Source organism: Brassica oleracea, chromosome C5, assembly GCF_000695525.1.
Source record: "Brassica oleracea var. oleracea cultivar TO1000 chromosome C5, BOL, whole genome shotgun sequence".
In the NCBI taxonomy this organism is placed as follows: domain Eukaryota; kingdom Viridiplantae; phylum Streptophyta; class Magnoliopsida; order Brassicales; family Brassicaceae; genus Brassica; species Brassica oleracea.
This window is the reverse complement of record NC_027752.1, coordinates 10838780-10847772: the sequence shown is the minus strand read 5'-3', so window position 1 is coordinate 10847772 and position 8993 is coordinate 10838780. Positions and strand designations below refer to the sequence as shown.

At 34.5% G+C, this 8993-nt stretch overlaps 3 protein-coding genes across 5 annotated transcripts in view; 2 read left to right on the top strand and 1 right to left on the bottom strand.

Annotated features, from left to right (window-relative positions):
- Nucleotides 1–1179, top strand: part of LOC106296139 (caffeic acid 3-O-methyltransferase-like) — a 2126-nt gene extending 947 nt beyond the window's left edge. The window contains exons 1-3 of one of the 3 annotated variants that reach the window (XM_013732205.1): nucleotides 7–197; nucleotides 280–652; nucleotides 744–1179. In XM_013732205.1, the coding sequence (XP_013587659.1) occupies nucleotides 16–197; nucleotides 280–652; nucleotides 744–1052 (864 nt within the window). In that variant the 5' untranslated portion in view covers nucleotides 7–15 and the 3' untranslated portion in view covers nucleotides 1053–1179. Of the gene's footprint in view, nucleotides 1–6; nucleotides 198–279; nucleotides 653–743 lie in introns of those variants that run through there. The other 2 variants (XM_013732206.1, XM_013732204.1) reach the window with 2 other exon arrangements.
- Nucleotides 1180–1620: 441 nt separating this feature from the next.
- Nucleotides 1621–3755, bottom strand: LOC106296140. Its single transcript, XM_013732208.1, has 4 exons — nucleotides 3373–3755; nucleotides 3178–3293; nucleotides 2007–2402; nucleotides 1621–1908 (listed from the first exon to the last, which is right to left on the bottom strand). Exons 1-4 carry the CDS (start codon nucleotides 3530–3532, stop codon nucleotides 1846–1848), a joined length of 735 nt encoding a protein of 244 aa, XP_013587662.1. The 5' UTR covers nucleotides 3533–3755; the 3' UTR covers nucleotides 1621–1845.
- A 4138-nt stretch (nucleotides 3756–7893) lies between these two features.
- Nucleotides 7894–8993, top strand: part of LOC106292732 (chaperone protein dnaJ 10) — a 4136-nt gene continuing 3036 nt past the window's right edge. Inside the window, exons 1-2 of the mRNA XM_013728378.1 lie at nucleotides 7894–8132; nucleotides 8358–8417. Coding sequence (XP_013583832.1) covers nucleotides 8046–8132; nucleotides 8358–8417 — 147 coding nt within the window. The 5' untranslated portion in view covers nucleotides 7894–8045. The remainder of the gene's footprint in view (nucleotides 8133–8357; nucleotides 8418–8993) is intronic.

The following is an 8993-nucleotide window of genomic DNA, read 5'->3' as shown; positions in this document are numbered from 1 at the left end:
GTTTTGCTAGACCGGATGCTCCGTCTCCTCGCTAGTTACTCCATGGTCAAGTGCAGTACGGTCCAAGCCGGAAAGGGCGAGAGGGTCTACAGAGCCGAGCCAATTTGCAGGTTCTTCTTGAAAGATAACATTCAAGATATTGGATCCTTAGCTTCTCAAGTCATTGTAAACTTCGACAGTGTCTTCCTCAGTACATGGTAACAATTATACATTTTCAAAAAAACAAAAAAAAAAAAAAAACAGAATGAATCTTACGTTGTTGATATACTATATTCTCAGGGGACAGTTGAAAGATGTGGTGCTTGAAGGAGGAGATGCGTTTGGTCGTGCACATGGCGGCATGAAACTCTTCGACTATATGGGAACAGATGAGAGATTTAGCAAGCTCTTTAATCAAACCGGATTTACAATTGCGGTTGTGAAGAAGGCTCTTGAAGTTTACCAAGGCTTCAAAGATGTGAATGTGTTGGTTGATGTTGGAGGAGGAGTTGGAAACACACTCGGTGTTGTTACTTCTAAGTATCCTAATATTAAGGGTATCAACTTTGACCTGACTTGTGCCTTGGCACAAGCACCTTCTTACCCTGGGGTGGAACATGTCCACGGAGATATGTTCGTGGATGTTCCAAAAGGAGATGCCATGATCTTGAAAGTAAGTCCATCAACCATCTTATTATACTTCTTAAAAAGTGTATGTATACTTATATTTTGTACTTACGTATGGGATCAAAATTGTTTTACAGCGTATACTTCATGATTGGACTGATGAAGATTGCGTTAAAATTCTTAAGAACTGTTGGAAGTCACTACCTGAGAATGGTAAAGTTGTTGTCATAGAACTAGTCACGCCTGATGACGCTGAGAATGGAGACATCAATGCAAGCATTGCCTTTGACATGGACATGTTAATGTTCACCCAATGTTCTGGTGGGAAAGAGAGGTCACGAGCTGAGTTTGAAGCTCTAGCTGCAGCTTCTGGTTTCACCAAGTGCAAGTTCGTTTGTCCCGCTTATCACTGCTGGATCATTGAGTTCTGTAAAGAAAATGTATAAAAATACAAAAACTAAATCCTCACATGAAGTTAATCTTCGGTTCAATTGTTTGTTTGTAATGAGTTAAAGATCACAACCCTCGCTTTGTCTTGGAGCAATATGAAATAAGAAGTAAAATTTTATACTACTTTGTCATTATCGTGTTTTAAGAATCAGCTTTAACTGCATTAGTCACATGAATTGCAATTCCTCTATGAAGAGCCCACAAGTCACAAGTCACAAGTGCACATTCATTACTCAACGGTCGGCTAGTTTCATTTGTTTCCTTCCTCTTTCTCTCTGTTACTTGATTGTCTTCTTACATTCACGGGAAACAACGGCTACTCTATAATACAACTATTCATTTAATTCTGTTATTGCAAAAAGCTTGAGAGAATCTTGTTCACAGAAACCTTCACATGATTTTAAACCTAATGTTCCACTATGTTTCTTGTTCTGAAATCAAGAAAGCAAAAGAAAAAAAGGACACAGTACTTTATAATATGCTTATACTTTTATCTAGTGGGGACCAAAAACTCTGAAAAGAAATCTGAGACATTTGAGTGAGTCCGTAGCTAGTGGAGACCACTGAAACATTAGAAAGAAGCCACATTACTTTATAAAAGATGCACATTACAAGATATAAGCGACCTAACATTCTAACAATAAGACATCCTAACCATAAGAGAAAAGCAAAAGGGAGAATGAATAAATGAATGAATGAATGATTACGAGATCAAAGTTAAGTTGTAATTAGCATATAAGATGAGAAAACGTAATCATTCATCCATTGAAAAAGCTACTAATATTCTCTCTACAGGAGAAGAAACATGGCTACACAACACAGAACTAGCTTCACCGTTACTGCCATCATTACCTGCACACACACACACGCACCATCAAACATTTCAATAAAGCAATAATCTTTTAGCCTGTTGTTGTTGTTGTTGTTGTTGTTGCAATGAGTGTGTATACCTGCTGTGCTGAGTTTGTGGAAGTGGGTAAAGGGTTAATGGAGGAAGTAGAGTCCACTTCTCCGGTGGGAAGTGGAACAGCCGGATTACTGTTAATGAACGGAACACCATCTTTTCCAGGAACCGTCACTGATGTGATCTCTGAAGGAGATGGTCCTGGAGATAAAGCTGAACCTTCTCTTGGACCTAGTGGCCATGGGTAAGAAGGAGAAGATGAGACATCTCCTCCTTCCGAGACTGGACCAGGAGCTATGGCAGGTGTTGGTGGCTGTGAGGGCGAAGATGCGGCTGTGAGGATGACTTGGACTGTGAGCTTCTGGTTGAGTTGGCAGGTTTTGGGAAGAGATGTGTTGTTTGTGAAGGAAAAGTAGTAGGAGCCTGGTCTTGATGGGTACCACTGCGTTAGAGTGAAAGTTACAAATGTCAGTTTGAAAACTTAGAAGGTTTAATTGCTTCTTATCGACTAGTGTGATTGTCATTGAGCCCTGAGCACATGACTTTTGTGTATTAACCCATTAGTTTAACCAACTTTTCAATTATTTTTGTCAGAAAAGACCATCATAGTTGGAGTTTAGTATTTGGTAATACAGTTAACTAATGACGAAAAGATAAAACAGATGAAGTCATTCATGTGTCTGATTGTCAATGTAATGAGAAAATAATCTTCATGAAATTGAGGAAATAAAACGGATAATATTAATGTGAATGTTTTTTTTTTCTTTGAACAAATATTAATGTGAATGTTAAAGTTTGAAACTTTGAACTTTTAAGGAGGATTAGTAGACTAGTAGTTGAGATGCTTCTTACACTTTGATTATCATTGAGCCTTGAACATTATGACTTTTTGTGTGTCAAACCATTAGTTTAATCAATTTTAAATTCTGTTGTCAGAACAAAGCATCGGATTTCAGTTTCTACTTAATAATTCACTGAAACTTATTAATTTAATGAGGAAAAGAGGGTTTCAGACATAAAACAGAGAAAAACAGGGGAAGAGGTTTCTTTGTCAATCTCAAGAACACAGAGGAAAAAAAAGGAGACTTGTAAAGATCAAAACTTTATGAAAATTCAGAGAAACCTCAGAATAAATTCACATCCTTTACTAGAAAATTTTCACATTTTGTAACGAACTAAGTGAAATGTGAAGAATGTGAGAAAGAGATATGTATTACCGTGAAGGAAGTGGAGTTAGATTTGGTAAGAAGAGTGGCTTGAGTAAAGTCGCAGACATGGAATGCATCTTTTGTCCTGAAGATGTATAGATCGTTTCCGTACTTATGTCTGAAAACTGGAGGCAAAGCAGCAGAAAACCGTTAATTTAACAGAAAATCTAGCCAAAAAAAAAAAGACTGATCTTGTACACTTACTAACGGAGTCGCCGACATGAACAACGGGAGTTTTCCAGACAGAGACGCCATCGACGAGAAATGAGGCGGAAAGAGAAGGACGAGAGAAGAGAGAGAGGATGCAGAAGAAGAAGGCCAGTTTTGAGGAGGAGAAAGAGAGACGTTGCTGAGATGAAACCATTTTTTGCTTGAAATGAGGAGAAGCTTAGGTTAAGAGATTGTGAACAAAAAAAAGAAGTAAAGAGCTTCAATGATGTCTGCCCTTTTTATCTTTGCAGGCCTCTCTCTCACTCACTCACACTAGGTCAAAAGAGAGGTTTAGTGTGCCTATGGGAGCTTAGGGAGAAGAAAAATAAAAGAGACAGAGAGAGATACTAGAAAGAGGAGTATTTTGATATGTGTGCAGTGAGTGGCTCTGTCTGTTTTTACTTTTATGTGTGCCTGTGTTGAACAAATGGAGAAGATTTGAAAAGTTTTGAGAAGTGTTTTTAATTTATTAATCTTTCCATAACTATACTAGATTAAAAACGATAATCAAAATTACTTGTTTTTGAATTATGAATACCACAAGGTACAAGTTTGCATTTAAAAGACATATTTACCACGGGAATAGCGTCTCTAAAAAGACTCTCTATTTTAGAGTTTGCAAAATTTTATATTTGAAGTTTTATAATGTTCTTCTCCAAAACAAAACTTCAAATTTAATTTCAAAATTATTTGTAATTTATGTTATGGTCTTCATATCTGTCATAATTGATATAAATCTATAAAAAAATTATAAATAACTAGCATATATATAAAATACTATAAAAATATTAATTAATAAAATCTTATACTAAAATATAAAATTATAAATAGAAATAATTAATTAAATATTAAACTACAAAAAAATACCATATCATTACATAAAATCATTTATGTAATGCTCTATCTTCGGATACACATAATTTGTTTGAACAATATTTTAGAAGTTCTAGAGCAAATTTACTAGACTATTAGTGTTGTTGTAATATTCAAATTTGTGTAATAATTATGTCTTCATGTATCTTTTAAAAAAAAAAATTTATTAAGTTTCTTTTGTAATATTCTTATTATCTAATTCTAGTTTTAAAATATTATAAATCTTATTTTTAAATTTTTATTTAATCTTATGTGTAAAATTTAAATTTATAGAAATAAATTTGAAATATTTAAGATATACAAAAGTATTAAAGATTAAAATGATAAATAAAAAAATACTTAAGAATTATAAATGTGGTGTATAATTAATTATAAGGACCAAGATGCAAATAAAAAGATGAAACTTTAAATTTGAGTAGTGAAACTTCATATTAAATTTTAAAATTTAAATTTTGAAGTTCCTTGAAGAGCAAAAAACTCTATATTTAAAGTTATAGAGCTTGTTTTGGAGATGCTCTCGGTCCGTAACTATTTTTCTTGAATCTGAATTACTAGACTTTTATATGAAAAGATCAGATTGGCTAATCTTTTTGTGTAGACCAAACTTACTGGTTTATTAGTTCAAGAATAAGATTGGAAGACAGGTAATTTACAGGAGGGTTAAGCAATTATAATGAAGGGTTCTAAAAAAGTGTCATCATTTTTGTCACGGGAAATAATGCTCTACTGGTAAAAAACAGTAAAAATGAACTAACAAAAATTCACAAGCAAAGATACATTAAAAAATAAAGAGAAAAAGTAGTAAAGTGAGAATTATATAACGAGATAATGATGGTGATTATTATTCTTAAATCATTACGCCTGTGATTTAACCCCAAATGCTCCCTACTTTTTTCATTTGATTGTACAATTATCTTCCATCTTTTTATTTCTCGCTTTGATCAAACGAAAATAGAAATATAACCAATTACTTTTGAACTCTCGACACAACTTTATGGGCTGGATGCAAATTATACGCATATCTTATAGGCCATAGGCATCAATTACAATCTTATCTTCCCATAAGAAAATGAGGATAGTGAATGTCTTTCTTTCTCTTCATTTCTTGAAACTCTTTTGATGTAATCTTTAACTTAGTTATACTAACATATAATATAACACACACGGTCGAAATTTCCGCGCTCCCAAAATAATATTCAAATCATCAGTAAGTTTTGAAAAATAATAGTATAAATTATAGAGTAACAGAATTTATGCATATATCGGTAGAGCAACATATATAGCACCACAACAACCAACTGATTATTTAAAAAAAAAATACACAAATAAATTGATTCTAATGTATTTTGGTTAAACCTAGCTGGTTTTATAATAGTTAAATGGACGGTGGATAAGTTAAATCATATTGATCAAAACCATTAGCTTCCAAACATAACTGTTAACAAAATCCAACATTCTGCTTAAGAACAAACAAAATAACAAAATTAAGATCGAGATATTTGTCTTTGCATGAATTTGTTGGTATGTTGTGTTTGATACTTGTATTCACTTCTATTTAGTTTTGAAGTGTTTCGAGAAAATGAAGCTTGTAACTGGATTAAACAAATGGCACAAGCATCTTCCAGCTTTTCCTTTTTGTATTAAAACCATACGAACCGCACAGCCTTTCGTTCACACGTCTCGTCGTATTTGTGTTTAGCTTTTTATGCTAAAACGACAAGAACTACATGACAAAACGCGAGCTTCGGCCAAACCCCCAAAAATCTCTTGCCGTTTCTTTTCATGGACGTCACGTTCAAAATTTTAAATAATCAACGTGGTTAACTCTGAAGCGCAAAATACAAAGAGTACTAGTTCGCAAACTCTTAATAACATGACTTCAAAATAAAGTGAACATGGATTCTTCAAATAATGTTTTGTTGATCAGTCGTTGCAGAGGCGTGGTCGCGCGTATCGCATTTAGTTAGTAGCTTATACAGAAATATACTAATTAACAAGCATTTTGTGATGTCTAACCCATGCGACCATACAAACATAATTTAAAAAGTATAAGGTGCACGAAAGTGGCTTATTAAAGACATCATTTAGCTTACGTACGCTCATTCCACACTGAATGTTGAGAGATGTTTGAATGAGTTAACAAGCCCAAAATGAACATGCTAGATTTTTATGTTCCTTGTGGTGTTTACAGGAATTGCAAGAATCATTTAATATATGATTAATTATCAGAATCAGTATTATGATTCTATGTTTTGATGCAAAGAGAAATAGGAGGGTCTATCACTCTTTCGTAATGTGGTTCTATATACGATTTTTTTTTTTCAAATAATACCGTACAACAGCCTTTTAACAAAATCAAGAATATTACTTGGCTACGAAATTGATAGATACTAAATACTAGAGGTGACGTGGCTGTGAGTTGCTGAGCTGGCAAGAAGAAAGGAGATGACAGTTAGAGAATAGAGGATGAGTGAGAATACAAAGAGAAGCTTTACCTTTCTTGTTGTTTATCGGTTTTGAGAGACTTGCTCATTTGGATTGTTGAGTTCATCTCTTCAAGAAGACAGATTCAGAGAGCTTGTTCTCTAGATTTGATGGCTCAAGGCATCAATTGGTGACTTGAGATTGTATATGTTCCGATAAGCAAGAAGAGTACTTAGACGCTTATCAGAAAGTTTTCCCTTGAAAGAGTTAATTAAGATCAATCAGTCGTGCACGATGGTGTTTACCTTTTAAGAGCAAGAGGGTTGAAGGCTATATATATACAAATCAAATGTTTCTTCATGAAGATAGGAATTTGATTACTAGTATTAATCTTCCATATAATATATGAAACATGTCAACATGAAGCTGCACGTGTCTCACCAAAGAGTAGTAACCACAAAATCTCAAGATGTAATTCTCAAATATATAGTCCAAGGCGTAATTAGTTTGCGCATGACTTAAAGAACAAAGCATGCATCTTCTTAACAAAAGCAACAACATTAATGGAGGCATGCAAAACTCGTAAATACTGAAGCTGGAAGTGACTGACCATATAGAAAGCTCTTGGAATTAACTAGAAACCTTATAAAACTTTCATAAAAACATAAAGGTCATTGTCCGAAACATCTTGGCCCAATGATAAAGACGGGTTCCTTCCTGCATCCAGGTTGCGAATTCGAACCCTGCTAGAGAGAACTATATCATGATGTCTATGGACACGACACGAATATAGACATATGCTTTAGGGTCTATTTGCATATATGGAGAGAGGATGTATCTTTGGGCTGCATCTCCTCTTGGATTAGTATGGACTCTTCCGTAGGTTCTGTATATCCCTCGTTAAAAAAAAAAGGTAAAAAGAAAAAAAACGTAAAGGTCATTTGTATTGATCAGTCCTGTCACTTTTATTCAAACGACATTGTCACAAAGGCGAAATCAGAAAGTCGACACTAACCTAAAACAAATAAATGTGTGATAAATTACAGAGAAACCTTGTAATCTTTATTTCCCCTATTTAAATAGCTCTCCTTAATCTGTAAGATAAAAGATTAAGACAAATGAAAATGAAATTAAAAAAGGCAGACAGACGCTGACGGGGAAAACGCGTGGCGAATAGAAACGTCCAAGAAAGAGACCAATTCAAAAAAAAAAACGGTCAATTAAAAGAAAGAAGCGGTTTGTGTTGAAATAGGCGGGCACGTGGTGTGTGTTTTCGCGACTCGCCAGAGAAGAAAGTTTGAGAGCTTCGTTGTGATCGGACTGTTGAGATTCAGACGGTACAGATCGTGATCGGAGAATCATAAACAGTAATGGTGAAAGAGACGGAGTATTACGACGTGCTCGGCGTTAGCCCCACAGCTACGGAGACCCAGATTAAGAAAGCTTACTACATCAAGGTCATTTTTTTTTTGTCTTTCTTCCAAATCGAATCTCTAATTTTTTTCTTGGAATCGGGTGAGTTTTAGCTATGGGGTTGATTTGGGTTCTCATGAGATGCGATCATTAGTTTACAAAGTGATGATTTGAGTTTGTAACGGACACAACAAGTTTATGTAATGGTTTAGGTTTATCAGAGTTATAAAAGACATTTCGGGATGCTGATTTGTCTTGTGTGTTTACAGGCACGCCAAGTACATCCAGATAAGAACCCCAATGATCCTCAGGCTGCTCATAATTTCCAGGCAAGTTCTGTTTTATTTTTTTTAATTTTCTAGGAGATCAAAATACCATTGTTCGAATTAGAGTGAGTATATGTACTTTCTCTTATTGGCCTATGATGTTTGGGAAATAATGGAGTGGATGTAGAGCTGTAAACTGGGCGAGCCCATGTCCATTAACTCATATCCATTTGTCCATTTATTGTTTGCGGACAGAGAGTGACCATGTCCATTAAGAACCATGTCCATTAAGGACCATACCCACTAACACCCATATTTTCATGGACTGCCATGGGGTCCATAATGACCATATAAGAAATTTTAAATTTTAATTTATTAGCCTACAATTATATATACAAGTACATAAAATTAAAATTCATCCATAAATTCAAAAGTACAACAATACATAAGTTCATAAGTACAACAATTCCGGTCTTGGCGGGAAAAATTGATTTTGCGGTTTTGGCGGAAAAACTTAATTTTGCAGTTTTGACGGGAAAACTCGATTTTGCAGTTTTGACGGAAAAACTCATTTTTGCGGTTTTGGCGAAAAACTAGATTTTCTGATTTTGGCAGAGAAACTCGATTTTTCGGTTTTGC